At 35.3% G+C, this 27,632-nt stretch overlaps 3 protein-coding genes across 3 annotated transcripts; all 3 read left to right on the forward strand.

The window, feature by feature from the left end:
• The first annotated feature begins 421 nt into the window (after positions 1–421).
• On the forward strand, positions 422–16,496 carry LOC107488260 (probable copper-transporting ATPase HMA5). The gene is made up of 6 exons (XM_016108979.3): positions 422–813; positions 13,321–14,700; positions 14,790–15,044; positions 15,111–15,233; positions 15,333–15,815; positions 15,919–16,496. The coding sequence occupies exons 1-6, from the start codon at positions 532–534 to the stop codon at positions 16,333–16,335; spliced, it is 2,940 nt and encodes a 979-aa protein (XP_015964465.1). The 5' UTR covers positions 422–531; the 3' UTR covers positions 16,336–16,496.
• Positions 16,497–16,917: 421 nt separating this feature from the next.
• Positions 16,918–18,603, forward strand: LOC107488261 (probable xyloglucan galactosyltransferase GT20). Its single transcript, XM_016108980.3, has one exon. The coding sequence runs from the start codon at positions 16,918–16,920 to the stop codon at positions 18,559–18,561; it is 1,644 nt and encodes a 547-aa protein (XP_015964466.1). The 3' UTR covers positions 18,562–18,603.
• A 377-nt stretch (positions 18,604–18,980) lies between these two features.
• LOC107488262 (probable phospholipid hydroperoxide glutathione peroxidase) lies at positions 18,981–20,176 on the forward strand. The gene is made up of 6 exons (XM_052262104.1): positions 18,981–19,080; positions 19,194–19,270; positions 19,367–19,428; positions 19,522–19,640; positions 19,730–19,888; positions 19,975–20,176. Exons 1-6 carry the CDS (start codon positions 19,051–19,053, stop codon positions 19,996–19,998), a joined length of 471 nt encoding a protein of 156 aa, XP_052118064.1. The 5' UTR covers positions 18,981–19,050; the 3' UTR covers positions 19,999–20,176.
• The last annotated feature ends 7,456 nt before the right edge of the window (positions 20,177–27,632 follow it).

A 27,632-nucleotide genomic window follows, 5' to 3' on the forward strand; every position in this document is an offset into this window, starting at 1 on the left:
ATGAATTTTATTAGGTAGACAATTACTTTTATAAATAATATAAATAATGGATTATAGAATTGATTTAATAAAGTTAAAAAATACTCAAATTTTAAATTATTTTTAAATTTTAATATTAAGATAATTATCTGCACATTTCGTAAATTGAAGGTCCGGTCATTGTTAATCAAATAAATCAAAAAAAAATAATCATCTAATTAAAAATAATCAACATAATCATCTACATACCTATTAAATTAAACATCTGACATATTTATTGTTTACATTATTTAATATTCTCATTGTCTACCTGTAATTTTCATAAAATAATTAACGATCAAAGACATTATGCTCTTACACGAGCTAACTTCATTTCCATAGACAACCCCACCACCCTCCTTTCTCTCTTTTCTTCTTTTTTTTTTCCTCTCTTTTCTCTTTGGATTCTATAAATAGAGCTAATAGTAGCCATAGAATTTATTCTCACGGTTAACAAAAAAGAATTCTATCTTAGCTTAGCTTGCGAAGCAAGAGATCGAAGATAGATCAATAATGATGGGTAGAAAGTTTGAGAGTTGGGACTGCATTAACAGCTTCAAGTGCTGTGGGAATCTGTCTCCTCAGCCACACTACCCCTCCATGACGACATATCCTAAAGGGATGTCGCCGGAAGGATCGGAGGCGAAAGCGGTGTTGAGTGTGATGGGAATGACATGTGCTGCTTGCGCTGGATCCGTGGAGAAATCTATCAAACGCTTACCTGGGATTCTAGAAGCTGCCGTTGATGTATTGAATGATAAAGCTCAGGTTCTATATTATCCATCTATGGTTAATGTAAGTATAATCATCACTTTAATTTATTATAATCTCCATATTAGTGTTACACTACTTATTCTTATTAGCTTGTTAAATTGCTTCTGTATGGTTTTCTTGTGCTTGCCATAAACTATTTGTGACAACTCATTACTGTTGTATACTTTTTTATTTTCTTTGGTCAACTGTTTAAGAGGTCCAGATTACCAAGATAAATGATTTGAAAGTGTGAATAGCATTTAAAATAGGTGCAATTACATTATTCTAAGTAGTCAAAAGGGATCCTATTAATTAATCAACCAATTAAAAATATGTCACAAAAAAAATTAAAAATATTTGGTAATATGGACCTTTTAATTAAACCTGAAAATTATTCTGAAGTGTGTAGAATATTAATACTTCGGACAAAAAAAAAAATTCTAAAATAGAGAGAATTATAAAATGATAATGTAAATAGATTAATTACTGTGGAATTTGTAATTTTTATTATGTATAAATTCTATCACTTTAATTTAACGATGATTAAATTTTTATTTTCTCATTTTATTAACTTTTTTCTTTTAATCTAAAAGAGTTTAAACTTTGATCCAATACTTCTTACATGATTATTTATGGAAATGATATTTAAGAATTCTTTATTAAATTTAAGATATTTTAATTAAAATATGAAGTTTTTTTTATATTAACTAATTAACTTTAGATTTATTATAATATATACATTTAATTTGAAAAAAACAAATTAATAAACACATTTTTACCTGTTAATTACTGCACTAATACTAATCATAGCGTCATTTCTTCCAAGTTTTAATCCAGACTTTTAGCAGAACGAAGGACACGTTCTAAGAAAGATGATTCATTTAATAATTATTGGAAAGTGATCTTTTTCGTTGTCAATATCTTATGTGTGTGTGGGGATCTCTAAAAAAAAAAGCATATTTCAAGGCATGTAACGTTCTACATTGTCTTTCGTCCAAATAATTAAGCAATTGGTTATTGGTCAATATCTTTTAACTTGTAAAAACGAAATCACAAAATCAATAACCGAATAGCATTCTAATAATGCTTTATATATGGCCGTGTTTCGAAAATGATTATATTCATGGACGTCAAGAATTTTAGATATTATGTATTCTAAAAGTTATCTAAAACGATGATTTAGACATGAATGTGAGGTTTAGATTTTTTTCTGAGGTAGCATTTGATTTTTTTTGGTGTGGAGGTGTCTCTATCCGAATTTTTTGCGAGGAGGTGGGGTGATACCTACAAGAGGTTTCGATGTTTAAGTTAGCAAGAACTTTGAGTAAATTTTTAGTAGATTGAGACTTGAATATACTTGAAGGGTGTTAGTATATTTATAGTAGAATAGATAACTACCTTTTGGAGTAGTTTTACCTTTGTTGGTGGATAACCGTCCCCTTTATCTTGAGATTTTGTTGAGATCTACTTTCTAAATGAGGTAGAGATAGTAAGAGATATATAAGGAGGTAGTTACTTATTCAGATAAGTAGGATTGGACCTCCCTTGTCGTGCTCGACTTCTTATGAGGTCGACAAGTAGAAGAGCCACCTGTTTTGGGTGGACCTTTATCCTTATTGGGCATGGCTTTATGTTTTTTGGTCAAGATATGAACGGGTCCATTATTTGAGTCCAAACTTTTATAAGGGCGGGCTCAAGTATTCGTGGCTTCAGTTCTTTTTTTTGGATACGCCACCTTTGGGAGATCGGGTACTCGTTCGCGCTTTATGGGAGTACCGTTCGCGTTTTTGCCGCTTAATTGTGCTCTTCTGTCTTCGCGCATTTTTGAGGTTGGTACTCTTTTCTGACTTTTTTTTTGTTTTTCCTTTTTGTATTCTGGCATGTGTAATTGACTGGTAGTTGTGAAATATTGCTTGTGATTGTCACTCTGATTTTGGGATTTTGCGTTCTTGAAAACTAATTTTGATTTTTTGAAAAAGATTTGAAAATATTTTCACTGTGGTTGTTTCACTGTTGATATGGTCCTGTTCTTGGGGTTCTATGCTACCTCCAAATGATGCCATTTTCAGATTGAAGATGGCTTCATTTGTATTTGTTAGAGGTATCGCGTGTCTGTTTGCATTCTGGGAGGGTTTCACAATGTTAGTTGGCCCGATTTCTTTTGGGATTTTGTTGATGCATGTGCTGTTGTTGTTTTTCGTCCGGGAAGTTGGTGTCGACTTGTGATGTTGACTCAACCTTCTAATTGCTTAGCTTGTTTGGCTTGATTTGTAGTGATTATTTTTTATTTGTGTTGTAGGTGTAGCTTGTATGTCTCGTTTAATAGTTCACAGTATGTCAACTAAGGTTCCATCCGACTTGACATGGGTAGATTTATCTATTCTTACCCCTATTCCTATTGTTGATAATGAATATATTGAGGCCTTTCGTAGGCATCATAGGCTGTGTTCGAGAGGGTGAGAGGAACTATGAGATAGTTGTTGCTGACTCTAAGGAGAGAGTAGTCTACTTTCTCCGACTTGATAGGTTGGAATGACATTTCATATATGTCTATGATTGTATTTTTCACAAAGTTAGGGGATACCTTCCCTTTTTCTGAGTTTGAATCCAAAGTCCTTAGATTCTGCAATGTTGCCCTTACCCAATTACATCCTAATTCTTGGGATTTCTTGAAAATATATCAACTTTTTTGTCAGAAACTAGATGTCCAACCTTCTCTCAATGTCTTTTTTTTACCTCTATATACTCACCAAATCCTTTAGTTCTAAAAAGGGGTCAAGTACGATTTTGGTCCCTAACGTAGAGGCTGAAAATTTATTTTGTCCCCAGTCTTTTTTTGGCTATAAAATGATTCTGAAGGTTTCAGTTTGTTTTAAAATTGTCCTTCAGACGAAAATACCCTTCCCTCTTCTTCCCCAAAATCAACCAAAAACAAAAGCATAACCTTAAGCTGAACCAGAAGCAGAAGAACAGCAGAAACAACAACAACTAGACGAAGAAGAAGAACAACAACAATGGATCATGTATACAGTTAACCATTAATAGAAATTCAATAACCTAAGCTAATTGAATCAAACCAAAGCTAATTCAACAACAACAATAATTCAGCAACAACTTTCAGCAATTCAATAACATAAGCTAATTCTATCATACTCACCTAAAATCAACTAATAGAAAATCAAAATCCAACTAAATTAATCCAAAATTAATTCAAGGAACTAACACTAATCAAAAACAGAAATTGAAAACAAAATGGTTACCTGGATTATGAAAATAGAAAATAGAAAAGAGGGGACAGAGGAGGCAGTGGTGGAGCGCCGGCGGTCTGGGCATGATGGGAAGGGGCTGGAGGGAGGGGAACGGGCAGTGGTGGCTCTGGTTCCTTCTTCGACAGGGATCGAGGGAGGCAGCGGCGAGATGGCGTGAACAGACAGTGGGAAAGAAGGGCTCCACGTTGCTGCGCAGTGGTAAAGTAGGGGAAGCTTGCCGGCGGTGAGCTTTGGTTCGAGGAGGTCCGAGGCAGGGAAGGAGAAAAGAAAGGGAGAGGGTCGCAGTTGCTCTAGGGTAAGCGCGAAGGGGAGAGGAGCAGTAGCAAACGACGAGGATCAGCGGCGGTGGCCCTTCCCCTTCCCCTTCCCATTCCCCCTCTTCTGAATTAACTCCCCCCAGCGTGCGTGATTCCCTTGCCCCTTTCCCCCTTATTCAACATTTTGCGTTTTATTGTTTTTTTATTTAGGGGTATTTTTGAAATAAAAATTAAAAATTTATAAAAAATGACAATTTTAAAACAAACTGGAACCTTCGAAACTATTTTGTAGCGAAAAAAAGGCCAGAGACAAAATAAATTTTTGGGCTCTACGTTAGGGACCAAAATCATACTTAACCCTTCTAAAAAACTAGGATGGCTGTCTTTCTGTACTATCCAGAGTAGGAAAGTCTTTGCTATCTATGATGAGTCTTTTCATGACTTCAAAGATTACTTTTTTAAGGTTCGAGCTGTTGAGGGTGCCCGACATTTTTTCTTGAATGATGAGGATGAACCCGTCTTCCCTTCATATTAGGAAGATATCCCCGTGATAGTTAAGTATAACTCGGATGATTTAGAGGAGGTAGAGTCAAGTGTGGTCGGGGTGTTTCAGGAGTTCTGGGCCGAGCTCCTTATCTAGACACAAAGAGGTATTTAGGGAACCCGAACCAACTTCAGTCTGATCTAGGTACCTCTTCCCTTTATAGAGTCTACTTGTAAATTTGCATTGATGACTAATGTTCCTTTATTTGGATGTTACAGAAAGGATGGATCCTAAATCAGTTGCCATTATGACACCCCATTCTACCAGAAAAAACGTTGTTGCATGGAACATTCAACTGAAAGAAGCTGGTAACCCTGCCGTCTTGTCCTCGCCTGCGAAGTTGGACTCAGGCCCTTCAACTGCTCATAATATTATTCCTAACCCGACCTCTCAATCTACTCCTCCTCCCAGCCCGACCAAACAAGTAACTCGGCCTCCCCCTATTGCTGATGAACCAAATTCTAAGAGGTGCAAGACCTCGGAGTTGGAGAGCATATGTGAGCAGGGCTTTGATAGCCTTGCGTGGAGTGAAAAGTATATCCTTCCTCATAGCTATATTAGCATGGATGATGTGGCCATTAAAAGTCACCTTCAACTCTTGGCCCGAGGTGGAGTTCGGACGGCAGGTATATGTGCAGCCTTGGCCAAGGAGTTAAAGAAGACTCCCCTCAATGCCACCCACAGTTTTAGTGGCCTCACAGGCCAAGGTAGCCTCGTTTAAGGAGATCAAAAAGGAGCTCGAGGAGGATAGGGATGCACTGCTCTCCGACCTTAGTAAAGCTCGGGCCAAAATCAAATAGGTGGAGGCAGCCTTGGCTATGTCGAAGGGATTGAAAAAGAAGGCTGAGGAGAGTTATACCCATGTCCTTGGGGAGAAGCTTGATCTTGGGATGAAGTGACTAAAGTTGGGGACAAATATGCGGAGCTCGAGGAGTCTGTGGCTGAATGTATGGACGAGATGGTTGCAAATTTGAGGGCCTGGTTCCGAGTTATTGCTCCCGAGGTGGACATTTTCCTGATCATCCTGGACAACATAGTGGTAGATGGGAAGGTCGTTCCTGCTCCCAATGAGAATGATGATACTCATTTGCCTCACTTGAAGGCTTCGGGGGAAGAGGTTCGTCAGACTTCCCAGGATCCCGATCTTTAACTCAGAGGCGAGGTCGTCGGTGACGAACTCCTTCCTCCTCCAACTCGTCCAACTCCCACTGTGCCAGTCTCTGAATACGATCTGACTTTCTTTGTTCATGCCGAGAATGCTACCACAGGGAAACAACTTAATCCTCTGTAAACCTTGTTTTCGTAGCTCTTGAATGGCCTGGTCTATGGGTCTAATAGTTGGTTTTGAACAATTTTTACAACTTTAGAATATTATTAAAAATCTTTCTTCACTTTGATAATAATTTTAGGTTTTAAGTGATGGCTTCTTTTTTGAAATATGTCTTAATGCAACTATTTTAGTTGAAAAAATTGCTTTGATAACTTTTAATACAGCTGTTTTTTTGCTAAGTTAGAGATGGTATCAGTGAAATTGATCAGTCATTTTTGGACTTTGCCTATACAAAATATTACGTTTCCCTTTGTAAGTTATGATGTAATAAGACTTTGTCAAGTTATTTTTACATTTCATTTTTGTTCCAAATTGCTTTAGAGGTTGGTTTACGAATTGTTTTCATAACTTCTTACACTAATTTGTACCTCGTCGCTTCATCTTGCTGACCATACAGGTCGGTCAATGATTTTTGCGATTTTTCAAGCTTAAATTAATGTGTTTGAGAATGAAAATTTTGGTAGAAGAGATATTTTATTATTGATAAGAAAAATGGGTTTACATAAGTTTGCTACTAAAGATTTTTTCATAATCTATAGCCCTTGCTGTGATGCCTCATTAAAACCCATTCAGGAAAACCCTTTTCGGAAAAAAAAAATCATGAAGTCGGGAAAAAGTACATCAGGGATCAAATTTCGCTTTTCTAACTGTAATACCTTTTTAAGTTACATGCCTGCCACGACCTCGAGAGATCGTTCCCTTGTAAGTCGGATACCTTATAGTAACCCTTTCCTAAGACTTCGGTGACCTTGTAAGGCCCCTTCCAGTTTGCTGCCAGCTTTTTCTCACCCAACTTTTGAACTCCCATATCATTTTGGATCAACATAAGGTTGTTGAGGGCAAGGATTCTCTTGATTACCTTTTGGTTATACCATAAAGCCATCCTCTATTTTAATGCTTCTTCTTTGATCCGAGCTTGTTCTCAGACTTCTAGGAGGAGGTCAAGTTCTTTCTTTTGTGCTTGATATTGACCACTTCATTATAAAATATAAGTCTTGGAGATTCTTCAGTGATCTCTACAGGAATCATGGCTTTTATGCTATAAGCAAGTCGGAAAGGTGACTCCCTTGTTGTTGAATGAGGAGTTGTCCGATATGCCTATAGAACTTGAGGAAGCTCGTCTGCCCATGTTCCCTTTGTATCTTGTAGTCGGCATTTCAACCCAGCCAATATTACTTTATTTGCTACTTCATCTTGCTCCTGGCTTGAGGGTGTTCTGCCGATGTGAATTGGTGCTTAATCTTCAAGCTAGTCACCAAATTTCTAAAGGTTGAGTTGGTGAATTGACTTCCATTTTCTGTGGTAATGGAGTGGAGAATTCAAACCTTGTGACAATGTTCTTATAAAGAAATTTTCGACTTTTTTGGGCTGTAATGGTCGCTAATGATTCCACCTCAATCCATTTAATAAAATAGTCAACTCCTACTATGAGGTATTTTACTTGTCCTGGAGCTTGAGAGAATGGTCCGAGGAGATCGAGACCCCACTTTGTGAATGGTCACGGTGAGGTGACGCTAATGAGCTCTTCGGGAGGTGCGACATAGAAGTTGGCATGCCTCTGGCAAGGCGAGCATTTTTTGACAAACTCGGCCGCTTCTTTGCAAGGTCGGTCAAAAGAAGCCAGCTTGGATCACCTTCTTGCTAGTGATCGGGCTACTAAGTAGTTCCTACATATGCCATTATGTACTTCCTCTAGAATATCTTTGGTGTTAGAGGTCAGGACGCCTTTAATAGAGGTGTTGATATCCTTCTTTTGTATAGAATGTTGTGGACTAGGGTGTAATTTTGGGCTTCCCTTATGAGTCTTCGTGCCTCCTTTTCATTTGCAGGAATGATATCAAATGTAAGAAAGTTGACTATGGGAGTCATCCATCTTAAATTTTGGTTGAATATGGCCATTACTTCCAAGCTATCATCTCCTTTTGACACTGATGGTGCGTGAAAAGTTTTCTGGATGAGACTTCTATTGTTGCCCCCTGGTTTGGTACTAACTAACTTGGAAATGACATCTGCTCGGGCATTAGATTCTCGAGCTATATGTCGAACCTCTCTTTTCAAGAACTGTGCTAGTTGTTCCCGTGATTCTTCTAGGTACTTTTTCATGTTGGGGTCTTTGGCTTGATAAGTGCCATTAACTTGGGAGGTTATTACTTGAGAATCACTAAACACTATCAACCTTTCTGCCACAACTTTTTTAGCCAATTTCAAGCCAGCAAGTAAGGCTTTATACTCTACTTGGTTGTTATAAGTAGGAAACTTGAATTTGAGTGATATTTCAATCCGAGTTCCTTGCTCATTTTTCAGGATGACTTCGGCTCTGCTTTCGGCTTTGTTGGATGATTTATCTACATATAAGTTCTAAGTCATCGAAATTCCTCGACCTTTAGTGTATTTGGCCATAAAGTCGTCCAGATACTAGGACTTAATTGTTGTCCGAGTTTCATATTTTAAATCAAACTCAGACAATTCCACAGTCCATTGTAGCATCCTTCCCGCATGTCCGTCTTTTGTAGAATATGCTTCATGGGTTGATTAGTATGGAATTTTATTGTGTGAGTCTGAAAGTAAGATCTGAGCCTTCTGGAGGTGAGGATAAGAGCATATGCAAACTTTTCTATCTTTTGATAGCTTAATTTTGCCCCCTGTAGGGCTTTGCTCATGAAGTAGATGAGTTGCTGTCTGTTCTCATCTTCTCGGACCAAGGCGAAGCTATAGCTCAGCTTGCAATGGCCAAATAGAGGACGAGCTCTTCTCCAGCAACAGGTTGGGTCAGTATCGGAGGTTGGCCCATAATACTTTAAAATTCTGAAGGGCCTGCTTGCATTCCTGGGTCCATTCAAATTAGTTCCCTTTTTTTAGTACCGAGTACGAAGATAGAGACTTCAATGCCGATCCTGCTAGAAACCTAGACAATGCTACCAACCTTCTATTTAGTTGCTGGATTTCTTTGAGACAAGTCGGGCTTTTCATTTCTAATATTGTTGTGTATTTTTCTGGGTTGGCCTCTATGCCTCTTTGAGTGAGCATGAAGCCTAAGAATTTTCCTACCTCTACTGTAAATGTGTATTTTCAAGGATTCAATCTCATTCTAGGCTTTCTTATTGTGGAGAATACCTCGAAGAGGTTGGACAAAAGAGTGAAGTCGTCATTGGTCTTGACGAGCATGTCATCCACATATACTTCCATGAGTTTTCCTAGGTGGGAGGAAAACACCTTGTTCATCACTCGTTGGTATGTAGCTCCGGTATTCTTTAATCCAAAAGATATTACTACATAACAGTAGTTAGCCTTGGGAGTGATGAAAGAATTTTTTTCTTGGTCCGGTTTATATATCAGAATTTGATTATATCTCGAATATGCGTCCATGAAGGACAAATACCGATATCCTGAGGTTGAGTCAACTAGGGCATTGATGCTTGGGAGATGGTATAGATCCTTGGGGCAAGCCTTATTGAGGTTGGTGTAATTGACACACATCCTCCATTTTCCATTATGTTTTTTTACCAGAATCACGTTAGCCAATCACGATGGATATTTACCTCTCTTATGAATCCGACTTCTAATAGGGTCTGCATCTGTTCTTCCACGACCTGTGTCCTTTCGGGACCAAGCTTCTGCTGCTTTTGCTAAACAGGTCGGGACCTGGGTAGACGGCGAGCTTGTGAGACATGAGGTAGGGCGAAAGCTTTCCAGGCGAAAAAGTCAGAGTTCTTTTGTAAGAGATTAATGAGTTGTTCCTTTAGAACTTCCTCCAGGTTGGCCCCATACCTATTATCATTTTAGCACGATCCCCGATTTGCACACTTTCTATCTTTCCTTCATGTTGGGGATATAGCTCTTTTCGAGTTTGGACACCACCAAGTTTAATAGTGTTGACTTCTTTACCTTCTGTACCACCTCTTAAAATTAAGGCTTTCGTTGTAACATTTTCTCGCCAATTTCTGATCTCCCTTTACGGTGGCGATTCCTTCTGCAGTTAAAAATTTCATGCATAGGTGAGGTGTAGAGACAATTGCTATCATCCTTGACCTCGTGCCTATCAAGGAGTTGTAAGCAGATATAACGTCGACTACAATATAGTCGACGCTTATCATCCTTGACCTCGTACCCTTTCCAAAGCTATTGTATAGCGAGATGAATCCAAGAGGTCGGATTGGCGTGTCCTCCATCCTGAAAAGGATATCTAGGTATGCATTCAGATACTTTTCTTCTAGCCCGAGCTTGTCGAAGGCGGGCTTAAACAGAATATCCGCCGAACTCTCTTGGTCTACCAAAGTTCTATGGAGATTTGCATTGACAAGGATTATGGTTATCACTACTGGGTCGTCGTGGCCAGGAGTTACTCCTTGTGCATCCTATTTGGTGAAAGAGATGGTCGGTAAATCAGGAATTTTATTGTCTTTTCCGACTTGGTATACTTCTTTGAGATACCTTTTACGTGAAGATTTTGAAATTTCTCCTCCAACAAACCCTCCATTTATTGTCTTTTCCTCTTTCTTTGATCGTCTGATCTCTCGGCCAAGTACCTATCTAGTCGACCTTCCCTAACCAACTTTTCTATGACATTCTTTAAACCATAACAATCATTAGTAGAATGTCTATACAACTTTTTCTATGACCTTTTTATGTTTTATAGGGCGAGGAGTTAGAAGTTTTTTAATGTGACATATCTCCTTGTAGACATCTACAAGAGAAACTTTGGGGTGTAGTTATGGTATCTTTGAGGCTTTTCTGAGTTGTATTCTTCTTTTTTCTTAGCTTTCTTCTCCTTGTCTCGAGTTTTATAGGACAGGTTGGGCCTCGGGGGAGGTTCTCTAAGTCGAGAATTTTCCTCCATGTTAATATACTTTTCTGCCTATTGTTGTACTTCGTACAAGAAAGTCGGATGTTGCTTGGATATGGATTGGGAGAACGACCCTTCTTTAAGACCATTAACCAATCCTATTATTACTGCTTCAGGAGGTAAGTTTTGTATTTTCAAGCAGGCTTTGTTGAATCTTTCCATATAGTCTCAGAGTGTCTCTCCGACTTCTTGTTTGACCCTTAGTAGACTTGGAGCATGCTTCGCTTTGTCTTTCTGGATTGAAAATCTAGTAAGGAACTTTCTTTCCAGGTCATCAAAGTAAGTTACCGACCTTAGTGGGAAGTTATCGAACCACTTCATTGCAGCTTTAGTCAAAGTTTTCGGGAAGGTTTTGCAACGAGTTGCATCAGAGGCATCAGGTAGGTACATCCGACTTTTGAAATTGCTAAGGTGATGCCTCGGATCGATTGTTCCATCGTAGAGATCCATGTCGGGAGTTTTGAATTTCGGAGGACCTTGACTCAGATGATTTCTTCAACAAACGGATCTTCATCTCCAATAAGGCTTTCTTCCCAATCTATCCTATTACCCTGTCTTCGGAGGTCGGCTTCTAACCTCAAGAGCTTTTCCTCCAGCTCTCTTCGTCATCGTACTTCTTTTCGTAATTTCCATTCAGTTTCTTGTTGTCGCTCAGCATCCAACTCAAATTATTCTAATCGTCTGCGGTGGCCGTCAACTAACCCTAGTATCTCCGTCGGACGGGGAGGTTCTTCATCTTCGGACGGGTGGACCTCCAAATGAATCCGTCGCGGATGAGGGTTTCCTGATGTTTCTTCCCCGTGGGGGCATTTGTTCTCTCTTGGGTTGGAGGTAATGCTAGTGTCAGGTCGTCAAGGTGGGGCTCTAGTTCCAACTCAGATGCTGTATGACCGTCTTCATACTGATTGTTTGCCATAGGTGGATGTAGACTTGCAGGTCCTTGGCAATGGTGCCAATGTTCTGAGGTTACCTGAAATGGTGATTTGGGTCTGAATGTGAGGTCCAAACTCTTTCCGAGGCAACGTTTGACTTCTTCTGGTGCCGAGGTGCCGCTGTCCGAGTTTCTCGCGAGGAGGTAGGGGGTGGTACCTGCAAGAGACTCCGATGCTTAAGTTAGCAAGGGTTTTGAGTAGGTTTTTAGTAGATTGGGACTTGAATATACCTGAGGAGTATCAGTGTATTTATATTAGAATAGATAACCACCTTTTGGAGTAGTTTCACCTTTGTTGGTGGATAACTGTCCTGTTTATCTTGGGAGTTTGTTGAGATCTACTTTCTAGATGAGGTAGAGATAGTAAGAGATATTTAAAAAGGTAGTTACTTATTCAGATAAGTAGGGTTGGACCTCCCTTGTCGTGTTCGACTTCTTATGAGGTCGAACAAGTAGAAGATGCCACCCTTTTTGAATGGGCCTGACTTTATGTTTTTGAGTTAGGGTATGAACACTAAGTTTTTTAAAGATAAATTGTTTAATTGTGAAAGAATTAGAACATAAATTTTTAAAACTTTAGAAATATCTAAGAATTTATTATATTACATGAAGAAAGAATTATTATTTTACTACCATAACATATTGCATAGTTAGAAAATATTGTCTTTTAAGAAATAATAATAATCTCCATCATCTATAAGAAGCAAAGAGAACATCTTTTATTTGATTTAATGATCACATTTTTATATATAAATTATCAAAGTGATTTGGTACAACAAAAGTGATTCACATTTTAGTACTACTTAATTAATAATGCTGCTTAATTAATAATGCTGCCCACTTGTTAACCAATATGCTTAGCTTTTTGTATTATCGTATATCTTCTTTATGGTATGAGGAACTTGATGATTAGCAGACATATCTAATATCACTTTTCATAGTGGATTATTTACGATATAATAATAATAATAATAAAAATATATAGAATATAGATTCACTACTAGCATGCCTCATGAATACAATTCGTTGGTTGATTTCATTTTTAATGGATGTCCTTGTAACATGTTATCGATATGCATACTCCACTTAACTCTTTCCTGTGGCCATTAATTTCATGCTCACACAGCAACTTGCATGAAATTCTTTCAATCAATATTCCTCTAATGATTTTTTCCTACATTTTAACCCAGTAACTTACAAGTCTTATGATTGATCATTTTAAATCTTATCAGTAGTATTGAAATTCGATGAATATTAATACACTTTATAAAAAGGGTAAAATTCTAAATCTCTTATATTTTAAATTTGAATCACTAATATAAAATTTAATAAATGAAGGGCTAAAATTTATTTAACTAATATTTAATGCATGCAGGTGGAGAGAATATGTGAGGCCATTGAAGATGCAGGATTTGAAGCAAAGCTTATTGAAGAAGAATCAAATGATGAACACCCTTTTGAGATATGTAGAATACACATAAGGGGCATGACTTGCACTTCTTGCTCTTCAACTCTTGAATCAGCTCTTCAATCCCTTAGAGGTGTGCACAATGCTCAAGTTGCATTGGCAACTGAAGAAGCAGAAATTCACTATGATCCTAACATTGTAACCTATGATCAACTCAAAGAGGCTATAGAGGACACTGGATTTGAATCCATATTAATAAGCACTGGAGAGCACATAAGCAAAATACATCTTAAAGTTGATGGAATTAAGAATGAACAATCAATAAGTGCTATTCAGAAATCTCTTCAATCTCTTCCTGGAGTTGTAAACATTGACACATATATTGACATCAACAAAATTTCTATAGCTTATAAACCTTACATGACAGGGCCTAGAACCTTCATTCAAGTCATAGAATCTGCAGGTTCTGGATGTTTCAAAGCGGAGATATTTCCGGCCGAAGAAGGAGGGAGGGAGACACATAGGAAGCAGGAGATTAAGCAGTACTTCAAATTCTTCATTTGGAGTTTGGTTTTCACCATTCCTGTGTTTCTAACATCAATGGTTCTTATGTATGTACCTGGAATTAAACATGTTCTTGATATCAAAGTTGTGAATATGCTTAAAGTTGGACAGTTATTGAGATGGGAATTGGCTACACCAGTGCAATTCATCATAGGAAGGAGATTCTACATTGGATCATATAGATCATTGAGAAAAGGCTCTGCCAATATGGATGTATTGATTGCATTGGGAACCAATGCAGCATACTTGTATTCTGTTTATGTGGTGGCAAGAGCTGCATTCTCAAGAGATTTCAAAGGCAATGATTTCTTTGAGACAAGTTCTATGCTGATTTCGTTTATTCTGTTAGGGAAGTATTTAGAGGTGTTGGCCAAAGGGAAAACATCTCAGGCCATTGCTAAGCTTATTGACTTGACACCTGATACAGCAATCCTGTTGAATCAAGATGGTGAAGAACAGATTGATAGCAGGTTGGTACAAAAGAATGATGTGATTAAAGTTGTTCCTGGCGCGAAAGTTGCTTCGGATGGAATTGTTATATGGGGCCAGAGCCATGTCAATGAGAGCATGATAACCGGAGAGGCAAGGCCGGTGGCAAAAAGGAAGGGTGACATGGTGATTGGAGGCACAGTGAATCAGAATGGAGTCTTGCATGTTAAGGTAACAAGGGTTGGATCAGAGAGTGCCCTGTCTCAGATTGTTCGACTAGTCGAGTCTGCTCAGATGGCGAAAGCTCCAGTTCAGAAACTTGCTGATCACATTTCTAAGTACTTTGTTCCTCTTGTAAGCATTCTACTAACTACTAACCACTTTTAATTTTGATAATGTTCTTGAGTTGTGGACTAATTTCTTCTTTTTTCTGTTTGTTGCAGGTCATTGTGCTTTCTTTTTCAACTTGGATTGCTTGGTATTTAGCAGGAAAGTTGCATGCATACCCAAAATCATGGATTCCATCTTCCATGAACAGCTTTGAGCTTGCCCTTCAGTTCGGGATATCGGTAATGGTCATTGCATGCCCTTGTGCTCTAGGCCTAGCCACTCCTACAGCTGTTATGGTTGGTACTGGAGTTGGTGCAACTCAAGGTGTGTTAATCAAAGGTGGACAAGCTCTAGAAAGTGCACATAAGGTTAGCATTGTTACTTTACTTTGGTTATCTCTTTTTACTTCACTCTCAAGTTTCTTAATTTTGCAGGTGAATTGCATTGTGTTTGACAAGACAGGTACTCTCACAATTGGGAAGCCAGTGATTGTAACTACAAAGCTCTTCAAGAACATGTCAGTTCAAGATTTCTATGAACTTGTTGCAGCAGCAGAGGCAAGCCTTCTTCTACTACTAAACACTACACTTGTTTACCTTTGAAACAATGTCTCTAAACAACGGTTATGTTATTGTCAAAACTCAAAACTAATATAGGTGAATAGTGAACATCCCATAGCCAGGGCTATTGTTGAGCATGCCAAGAAGATCATCACAGAAGATGAACAGAATCATACCTGGCCAGAAGTGCGCGACTTTGTTTCGATATCAGGCCATGGAGTTAAGGCCATTGTTCAAAACAAGGAGATATTGGCTGGGAACAAAAAACTGATGATGGATCACAACATAGCCATTTCAGTGGATGCTGAAGAAGTTCTAGCAGAAGCTGAGAGATTAGCTCAAACTGGGATTTTAGTATCCTTAGATGGAGAAATAGCTGGAGTCTTGGCTGTATCTGATCCATTGAAACCTGATGCAAAGGAAGTTATCTCAATTCTCAAGTCCATGAAGATCAAAAGCATCATGGTCACAGGTGATAACTGGGGTACTGCTAATTCCATAGCTAGACAAGCTGGTATTGAAACTGTTATGGCAGAAGCCCAACCTCACACTAAAGCTACTCAAGTAAAAGATTTGCAGGTACATACAAATTTCATCCTTTCTTAATTCTAACATATCATAATTTGATAGTTCCAACAATAAGGGTCAAAATGTTAATACTGAATTCATTTGATTACTTCAGAATTCTGGCTACACTGTGGCAATGGTGGGAGATGGAATCAATGACTCGCCAGCACTTGTCTCGGCCGATGTAGGAATGGCGATTGGTGCTGGCACAGACATAGCTATTGAGGCAGCAGACATAGTTTTGATGAGAAGCAACTTGGAGGACATAGTAATAGCCATAGACCTTGCAAAGAAAACCTTCAACCGAATTCGCCTCAACTACATTTGGGCACTTGGTTACAACCTCTTATCAATCCCAATTGCTGCAGGCATACTTTACCCTTCCACTAGATTCAGATTGCCACCATGGATTGCTGGGGCTGCAATGGCTGCCTCTTCTATCAGTGTTGTTTGCTCCTCCCTCTTGTTGAAGAATTACAAGAGACCAAACAAGCTAAACAAATTGGACTTAAATGCTATAAAGATTGAGTGACAAAACTATTTACATGTCCATTGCATAAAGTTGTATATAGAACTACTCTCTGAATGTGATAAATGGTTCAATGATACAGATTTTAGTGAAGTCTATTCTTGTTCTCTATGTTGATTACAGATTTTGGAAAATTATAGAATAAGTCCACAATTTTTCACTAACCATTTATCACGAAAAGCTGTTTCGGGTTTAGTTAATTTTCTTTTCCACCATTTGAGGAAAGAAATGGCGCTTGAGAAAGGGGAAGAACCAACATCAACCATGATTTGACATTTAAGAAAGTCAAATATTTGAATGACCCCACCTTTTTGGGAGGATTAATGTTCAGTGCATCATGAATATCATTCTCAATCTTCAAAATCTGCTAATATGGGAGCACGATGGCATAACTGACACATAATTAGTCCAATCATGCACATTATTTAATTAATTGAAAGTTGGAAACTAACTACGTGCTTGCATGATGATAAAGCATTAGGCGAGAAAATGATACTTGATCTAATAATAAGATCTTTAAACTAGAAATACCATAAGGTGTTCTGGATTCAAGAATTGTAATCACCTAGCAAGAAAGAAATTGAAATGGCAGTGTCAATATCCAGAAGAAGATCAAAACCATATAGAAAGCAAGAAGCTAAACAATCTTATTTTCATTTTAGTGCCATATACAACTTTCTGAGTAGAATATCTGTTGCATTGTTCCTTCTAATCCTTATATACTTGTGGTGTTCCTTCTCCACCATTATAACTGGAAACATAGTTCATGTTTGCTTCTCTTCTTCAAGGAAGCTTCATAGCCTCTATTGTCTTTCTGCAGGCACTCATCCCTCCTTTGAAATCCCAACTTCCACAAACAATCACAGTTTCTTAGCACCTCGAATATTCGAAGGCAACAATGCAACTGAGCCTGTTAAGTTTTCAGTTGGATCAAATCTTGTTACTAGCAACAATGGAAGGTATGATGAAGAGGTTGCAAATGCAGTGAAAGTTGTTGAGGAGCATTTGAAGGTTCACCGATCGTGGAGGTCGAATAGAACCAATGCAGAATCATGCAGTGGTGAAGGGATATATGTGTATGACTTGCCATCCAAGTTTAACAAGGATTTGGTAGGTCAATGCAGCAAGATGATTCCATGGCAAGATTTTTGTAGTTACTTAAGCAATGATGGATTTGGAAAGGCTATTATTGCTAATAATAAGTTTGGTAAAGGATGGTATCAAACTCATCAATACTCACTTGAACTCATATTCCATTCAAGGATTTTGAAGCATCCATGCAGAGTTTATAATGAGAATGAAGCAAAGATCTTCTATGTGCCATTCTATGGTGGCTTAGATGTGCTGAGATGGCATTTCAAGAATGTTTCAAATGATGTGAAGGACGGTTTGAGTTTGGAGCTGGTGAATTGGCTTCAGAGACAGAGGCCATGGAAAAGAAATGAAGGTAAGGATCATGTTCTTGTGTTGGGAAAAATCTCATGGGATTTTCGGAGAACTAATAATAGTGAATCTCCATGGGGTACTAGATTGTTAGAGCTTGAGAAAATGCAGAATCCAATCAAGATCTTGATCGAACGCCAGCCGTGGCATGCGAATGACATTGGAGTTCCTCATCCAACTTACTTCCATCCAAGTTCAGACAATGACATCATTTCATGGCAACTGAAAATCATTAGATCGAATCGCAAGAGCTTTGTTAGTTTCGCTGGAGCGGCGCGCTCTGATGCAGAGGACAGCATAAGAAGAATACTAATAGATCAATGCAGTAGCAATGGTAGATGCAAGTTTCTGAATTGCAGTTCTGCCAAGTGTAATGAGGCAGAGTCAATCATAGATGTTTTTGTTGAGTCAGAGTTTTGCTTGCAGCCTCCAGGGGATAGCCCAACAAGAAAGTCTGTTTTCGATTCGCTGATATCAGGTTGCATCCCAGTTCTGTTTGATCCTTTCACAGCTTATTACCAATATCCATGGCATTTACCTGAGGATCATGACAAGTATTCAGTGTTTATAGATAAGAAAGAAGTGAAGGAAAAGAATTTGAATGTGGTGGAGAGGCTAAGCAATGTTTCATCAAGAGAAAGGGAAAACATGAGGAGGTATATTGTGTATGAACTTCTTCCTGGTTTAGTATATGCTGATCACAATGCCTTGCTTTACAAGTTTCAGGATGCATTTGCTATTACAATCAATAATCTGCTTCTGAGGGGTACAAGATTAGCTACATGATTCTTTCATTACACTTTAATCAATATTTGTAACTATATTTTTTATCAATGACAATGTGTTAATTGTTTGAATTGGCACAGGCCGGTTTCCAATTCCACAAGCAATAAAATATTATATGGATATGAAAAATGAGATAATACTATAACACTTGTGGATTCCTATATTCCAAGGCATATTCATCCTAATTTGATTAACTATGTGAACACTAAGAATATACCAGTTGAATTCTTATGATGCTTACTCTAGAAGCTGATAAAAGTATTAAACTTATGTATAGATATCATAGCTGGACAAATAGCACTCTATTCTAGTGTTTGTTCACCATTGGATGAGAATATTAACATCGTAATCTTAGAATTATTTTAGTTGCCTTCTTAGTCATGTACTTGTACTACAACATACTTTGATCCTTCATTAGTGTTAACAGTTCAGAAATCACTTTCATTAATTAGTTTATAAGTTCAACTGAGTTTGAGAACATATCACAGAATGGCAAGCCAATCAGTTCATTATTTCATAGTTAAAGTATGCTCTTTTTCTTATACACTAATATGAATATGATACCTACTGCACTTATTTATCTCCTTTTTCTTTTTAATATATTATAATCTCTTACCTTAATTGGTTTGTAGGATGGGAAGGGAAATGATGTGAAACTGGGAGATTACAAAGGAAAAGTCCTTCTCATTGTTAATGTTGCCTCACAATGGTAATTAATCTCCAAATAAGTGCTTCAGTTGAACTTACCATGATTTCATAGTTCATATACAAAGGTGAAAAAGCTTTATAATTTTCATTGATGCAGTGGGTTGACCAATTCAAACTACACAGAACTTAATCAATTGTATGACAAATACAAACAAAAAGGTGTGTTTTTCTTGTCATATATATTTCCTTTCCAATTAGGAGGATACAAATTCATTATTGAATGATCATAAGATAAAGCTGTGCACTGTGCAGGGCTTGAAATTCTAGCATTCCCATGCAATCAGTTTGGAGCACAGGAACCTGGAAGTAATGAAGAGATAGCAAATTTTGTTTGTACTCGCTTCAAAGCTGAGTTTCCCATTTTTGACAAGGCAAGAATTCTTTGGTATCTCATTAGAATTCTTTTGTGTCTCCAAGTGTAACATAACATGTGCATGTTGTTGATTAAATTCGAATATAGGTGGATGTGAATGGTGAGAATGCTGCTCCACTTTACAAGTTTCTGAAATCAAGCAAAGGTGGAGATAATATCAGGTGGAACTTCTCCAAATTTCTTGTTGATAGAGAAGGCCATGTTGTTCATAGTTATGAACCCACAACTTCTCCTCTTAGCATTGAGGTATCTATATATATATGCATAGCACAATTTCATTTGTGTGATTTCATGCACATGATCCCAATAAAATGTTTCTCATTAATCTGCAGAAAGACATCAAGAATCTGCTGTAAGCATGAATGAGCAATGGAGATTTGCCGCAACATATGAATTGTAATGAATAAGAATTACTCCTTCTTCATATTTGTGAAATAATTAAATGTATTCATGATCTATTCATAAATCATAGTAACTATCAATCAAGCCTGAGGCTACTTTTCTTTTGGGGATATGCATGTGACCTCGGATTCTAAAAGTTACAAATCCAAATTTAAAGGCTAAACCACCAAAAGTAACTATAAAAGATTGATTCGCTGACAAAAATAACCATGAAAGATCAAAACTCCTCAAATACCCACAATTAATGTGCTCCTTTTGTCAAATGTGATCAAATGTTAATAAAATATTGTTAAATTATATAATGTATCCATATCCATTGTATCGTGGCAAAAAAATGTCTTACGTGGATTAATTTTTTTTTAGTTAAAATTGCATTTATTTAATTACATTTATTTAGTTTATTAAAAAAAACGTTACTCTTTCAAGCATTGAAATTAGAAGAACAGAAAGTGGTGTTACTCCCTCCCTTTTGGGCGCGACATCAATCATGTCCTAACAGAGCAGTTTTTCATCTTCCTTCTTCTCTACCGTACTTCCATTGTACTTCTAGAAATAAGAAGGAGTTGAGGAGATACAATGGACGACTTTGTCCAGTACAACAGAGTAGATTGGAGAAAAATAAGAAACAGAGTAGTAGTTGGAGGCCATTCTGGACAGGGGATGATGCTGCAAATATCTTTGAGGTTCAATGCTTACCAATCACTTGTACATGACCATTACAAACAAAAAAAAGTGTAAAATGTAAAAACAATCCTAAAGACACGGACACAAGCTATACTCTCATAGCTTTGATTTCACCTTCAATCTTCTTCTCAACTTTCGCGGCCGTGTTAACATTTCTCTTCCTGTAACCATCTTCTAGGATTAGTAACCGTCAAAGATTCCAACAAGACAACATACTCACTACAGTGACATCTTCCATCCATAATTTTCTTCTTCTTCATCTTCGAATGTGAAGCTCCTGAAAATTTGCTTCCTTCGCTTGTAGTTACCTCTCTTCTTGACATTGCTCAAATTCTATGAGTATAAATTAATTCAGGAATTAGGGTTCTTCGCTTGTAGTTACCTTGGATCGATGCCTGTGCTCGGGTTACCCTGCGAAAATTGGGTTCCAACTGAGAAGAACAAAGAATTAGGGTTTAAATTGACTCTAAATGGTACTGAGTACACGTATGCCTACTAACACGTGTAATCGTCAATGTAAACAGTCCACGTATGACACTCTGCTAAGATTACATTAGATTTGGCTATTTTTGACAAACGGAGCAAATCAATTGCGGGTATTTGAGGAGTTTTGATCTTCTATGGTTACTTTTGTCAGCAAATCAATCTTTCATGGTTACTTTTGGTGGTTTAGTCAAATTTAAAACTGAACAGTGGCTATTTATTTTGTCCTTAAAGTTGTAATTATATATAGTAACAAAAGAGATCATCATGCTACCTATAATATGGTAGATGTAAAAGAAATCATTATACATGAAGTTCTCAAGTTTGAATAGTGGATAATACCACAAACCAAAATAGTCATTCATCTTTTTTGTTGAGGAAACAACAAAAATAAAAGAGGAGATGAATGCCAAAAGATACCTTATAACAACCATCAATAAGGAATCTTAATCCTAACAGAATAAAATATGGAGGAGTGCTAGGGACTAGCAACTGTTGTGATTTGTAGCCATCAAATAGCCATTAATAATAATTTTAATAGTATGAGATTGGTGTGAGATTTCATCCCATGAATCACACATGAGTAATAAAGTATTCTTTCCACCAAACTTTCTTTCTCTTGTGTTCTTAGCTTTCTTGTTAAGTATTAAGGGTTAGACTGACTTGGTCTTAGCTCAAGAGGTTGAGTAAGTTCGAGTGTCGCTACGGTTGCGTTGGAGTGTGTCCAAGACCGTAACACATGACTCACTTTTTCTTGTTGGTTATATACTGGCAAGAATTTAATAAAGTTGCTGGTAACTAGACTTTTTCTAAAATATGAGCAATGAACAATGAACATGCATGTGTTTGTGTACTTATTTATTATGTCACAAAAATTTGCATAAGATAACTTTTTTTATATATATTTCTCTCAATTTTTTTTTAAAAATAATTTGTCACTAGTATATGTAATATGTATATTGTTAATTAATAAGTATATATTAATATATTATACATAAAAAATTATGTTTAAACAACTCATTACGTATAATGTGTATTACAATATATCAATAGCAAGTACTGTCTAAAATAATAATAATAATAATAATAATAATAATAATAATAATAATAATATAGAATAACTGTATTATCCATGAATATAGAATAAATTTATAATAATATGAGCTAAATAAAAATAATAAGTTATCCCATTTAAAAATTAAAATGATTCAAACAAATTAAATTTACTATTTATTTTTAGTAAATTCTATTTTTTCATTTTTATGCATTTTTCGTAAAAAAAATTAAAACTTTTACTTCATATGACAATAACAACAATTGAATGCGTTTTTTTAGGTATGAAAATTATTAAAACAGAATTTTTTAAACAAAGATGAAATATAAAATTTTAAAATATTATACCATTGTATATATTGAAAAAAAATTTAAAATTTACTTCAGATATAATAACTAAGTATTTTAGTTGTATGAAGTATTACACAAAAAAATCTAAAAATACTATAATCATTAAATATGTTGCTGAATATAACTTGAATTTTTTATTTAAATAAATAAAATAAATATAATAATTATCGAAATAAATAATTTTAAAAATAATTACCGTTTTACATTCTCAAATCATATCTCGTTTATAGTGTAAACGAGATGACAGTTTATGTATCTCGTTTATACTGTAAATGAAATATGACATGTCAGTTGTAACGTGTCTATCTCGTTTACACTATAAATGAGATACATATATATCGTTTACAGTGTAAACGAGATATATAAAATGCAATCGCACCAGCTATAAAAAGTTGTCTAATCGTTGATATTCTTCACAAACTTTTCTTATCCTTTTTGTGTCTCATATTTCTCAGGAATACAAGGCATTAATGGCCAATAATAGTCCATACATAGTTGTGCTTGTTTATCCCAATCATTGTATGAGAAATGGCAACAACGGGGTAACATTTGAGTGTGAGGATTCGATATTGTTTCGCACTCAGCGTGTGGATACGTTGTCGGATTTGAAGTGTTTGATATTGAGTAAGCTCGGTGATACACAAGTGAGGGACATCGGAAGGGTGGCGTATAGGTTGCTGGCACCCATGGGTAACGGAGTCTTCCGGTTTCGACTATTCCGACTTCAAGGGGACGATCATGTGCGACTGATGTTTGACATCCATGGGAAGATCATGGTGGAGTAGGTAATGGAGCAAAATACGGGACGATGGCGTCCGGTGGAGGAAGGGTATGGCTCACTCGTCGGGACAGTAGAAGGCGAGGCCTCTAAACAATAAAATAAAAATTCAGCCTTATAAAGAGATGATCATAAATTTATGTACATAATTGAATTCTTACTCTTTTTTTTATTTTTTGCGTTTAAATCAGCTTAACATCTGATACACAGCAAATCTTTCTATCTAACTTACAGTTACTTCTAATTAAGAACATACTTCCATGTTTCTAGTATACACCTGTCTTTAAATTACATATGACAGGATACCTTTCATAATTAGAATGTTATACATACTAACAACCTAGCACAAGAAAAATAAAGTTCTAAATCAATAATTAAGTCATAACAACCTTGCACAAACAAATAGAGTTCTAAGTTCCTTCTAGAAACCTCTCACTAAACTATTTAATTAACTACGTTGTTGTCAATTCAGGACTATCCTAACAACGGCCACATACTTAGATTAAACAAACAGAACGCAACTAACCTCGAAGTCGGCCGCCCCAGCGTAATGCGATGTGTCGTTCAGCCTGTTCGCTGCCTGGCGCGTCATCATTGTATCGGTCTAAAATAGGGTAAGAAAGGGACAAAGGAGGAGAGAAAGAGGTTGACTCAGTCAAAATGAGGCCCAGCTGCTGTAAACGACTTCTATTTATAGGCGCGGACAGACCTTATCTCGTTTACACTGTAAACGAAATAAGGGGTCTATCTCGTTTACACTGTAAAAGATATAAGCACGTTGCAGCTAACGTGTCATATCTCATTTACAGTATAAACGAGATATATGAATTATCATTTCGTTTACAATGTAAATGAAATATGACTTGCGAATGCAAAATGGTAAATATTTTTAAATTATTTATTTCGATAATTATTACATTTATTTTATTTATTTAGATAAAAAATCTAATATAACTTCTATATAATATAATTATTCTATCATTATATTTTCGAATTCAATTATTTTTGGTAATTTTTATAAGTTCGCACATGACATAGGCAAACTTATGGAAATATGCTGAAGTTCATCCACACATCGGCAAATTTCATAAAATTGACAAGTTTGTCTAGGCCAGCGGCAAACTCGTTGCGATGCCTAAGATTTGTCTATCTTTTGGGCGAACTTGTCTCTCTCCCTCAACACAAAATGCATTCTATAAATGATAGTCAGCGAGTACTCTTTATTTATTTTTATATTTATTTCTCATTCTACTTCTTTTTATTTTGATTCTTATCATTTAAAATGTTTGGAATACCATTCAAAGGCGAAGCTAGGTAATATTTAGTAAATGACCAAGATTTTTTTTAATTTTTTATTTTAATAAAAAACTATAAAAAATTATATAAAAAAATTAATTTAAAATAATAATTAAAACTTAAACTTATTCCTTACAAAATATTTTTCTTGAACATATGGTATATCAAAATAATTAAATACAAATATCTTAAAACTAACCTCAAAATATTATAAAGGTAGGTTGTTGCAATTAAAATATACAAATATTATTCAATTTTTTTTAGATGTTTCATGCAAAATTATAAAAAAATTATTAACAACAATATCTATGCTTTATTTAAATAATTTAAATCACAACTATTATTTATGTAATGAAAAAATCAATAATAATATTATTAGAGTTGAAATGAATTAAAATTTACAACTTACATAAATAATTGGAATCAACATTTTTTCCTTGATTCAAAGTCGTCTATTATTAAATCCGTACTGAAAGTAGCTACAATTTCTTTCTCAATGTAAATGACTAAATTATTTACAAGAAATTTGTCTGCTTTTTTACTTCAAAATTTTGATTTTTCTGTTTCTTTCAATTTTTGACATAACTCAAAAAATGTCTAGACATCTTTTAAATAATTTGATATATCAAATGCATAATATTATAATTGAACATTCAAAAGAATTTTCTCATGATCAGAAAAATCTTAAGGATAAAACGTTTCAGCTAACTTACATTATTCTAAATATTAAACAACTTAAAATTGTCTTTAGGATCCAAAGCAGTGTTTAAAGTAAAAAACTCCATGGTTTTCTCATTGAATCTACTATTTAACTCTTGTATTTGAGAGTCAACTACTCTCAAAAACACATCTACTCAATAATGATACTCAACTGTTATCTTTGGTTGCTGAGATCGACCTCTTCTAATCGTGTATTGTGCACTCATATCAAGGATGTCAATTTCGTGCTTCTTACAAAACTTCTTAACAGTCTTAAGTAAATTACACCGACCGTTATCTCTCAATTTTGAAGTAGTTTTGATGTGAAAATAACGTGCATTAGATTCAAAATATCTTGGAATTTTATGTTGTAATGCTTGGCACGAAATATTAGTAGTTCCATAATTTTCTTTATCAAATATAATGCAAAAACAAATTCAAACAAAGATAGTACTTTATTAACACCATAAGTCTCACCTTTTTAGCGGAAGTTGTACCATCTTCAATAATCAATTTATTTATTCTTCCATTCTTATTATATAAAAGTTGATACCAACTCTTTGTACATTGAATCTAAGACATGTTTCTTCTTCTAATGATGACACATCATCAATTTTGATTACTTGACAAAATCTTAGAAATTAACCAATCAATTTTTAGTAAAATATTAAAAAAAATTAAAACCATAACTTCCGTGTATAATTAATTAATTTATTACGTATTATTATTCAATAAAAATATAAAACATTAATTAAATGTAATAAACATCTACATTAAATTTATCGTAATAATAATATTATCACAATAAATTTTAAGTTACAAAATATTCAAATTCTATCCTATTTGACCTACTTATATATCATACATAAGACTTTTATCACTATTACCTCATTTCACAATTCGTGATTCGTCTATGAAAAATATTTACACCAACAAATAAAGAAGAACTTATCTACTTAGAAATAACTCTATTAGATAATTAGATACAAAATAAAAATATTTATTGTATTTTTAAAACAAATTTACAAAAAATACTCTTATTACTTTTGCTATTTATAATTTTTTAAGTTTTTGTAATTATTATATATAATTATATTTTAAGATCCTTATAATTATATTTATTTCAATATGCTATTTAAATCTATTTCAATATGCTATTTAAATCAAAGAATAAATTTTGATCATTTTTCAATACTATTTTAAATTTGTATCACTCGAGACATTGTTTGATAGAGTGTGTTGAAAAAATATTAACAGATATTTTTACTTTATGCTATTTAAATTATTCTTATTAAAAATAACTTATTCAATATATATACATAAGACAATAAATATTCTAAAAAAATTTATTCTTATTATTATAAATGTCATTGAAAACTTGTATGCACTAGGAGAAGAAAAATAAGTAGATATCAAAGAAAAATCTACAAAAATACAAAAAATAAAGTTTTCGTGCAACAACATAAAAAATTATTACAGATTCATGATGAGTTTGGAAAACTCCAAATTAATATGATGATGATCAAACATTATTAAAATAATTAATTACAAAATTATTAATTTAAATTTTAATTCACTTTTGTTAATTAATAATTTTGTTGCTTGCAGATTTTATCATTGGGCATAAAAAAACCCAAAGCCCAAAATGGTTGGCAAAAATAATCAACCTTGTGCAAAAATATTTTAAAATATGTGACTGAATTATTATTGTGAAAGTTGGGCCAGATTTTGTTGAACAAGTTCAAATTAAATCTTTTGGTGAAAGACCAATTAGCTTGATCCGAATAAAAAGAAGGAAGAAAGTAAGATTTTATGCTTTCCACGGATAACACTTTCAATGTGTTATGTAATTCAAATTTTGATTAACTTGGATTTATTACATACCTTGGTAACATGAGAGAGAAAGCTTACATTGATTTGATTGCCATCATTACTCTCACACGTTACTAAGAAGGGGAAGTGGGAAATTAATTCATCTTTAATTTCATTCTTTAATTACATTGAAAGTTTTTTCCCTTCTCTCTCTTCTCTCTTATTGTTTCGGTCATGTCACAGAGAAGAAGAAGAAGCAAGTTATCAGAGATGAGGCACTGTAGTAGTGAAGCTAGAAGCAAGAAAACGGCTAAGGTGATGATGTCCTTAGCAAAAAGAAAATCTACAGTATGGTGTGGCTGAAATCTTTGCCACTAATGGTAAGATGTGGTGAAGAAGTCTCAAGCTTTCCATACCCAAAAATGGAAGAGA

This window comes from Arachis duranensis, chromosome 5 (assembly GCF_000817695.3).
Source record: "Arachis duranensis cultivar V14167 chromosome 5, aradu.V14167.gnm2.J7QH, whole genome shotgun sequence".
In the NCBI taxonomy this organism is placed as follows: Eukaryota; Viridiplantae; Streptophyta; class Magnoliopsida; order Fabales; family Fabaceae; genus Arachis; species Arachis duranensis.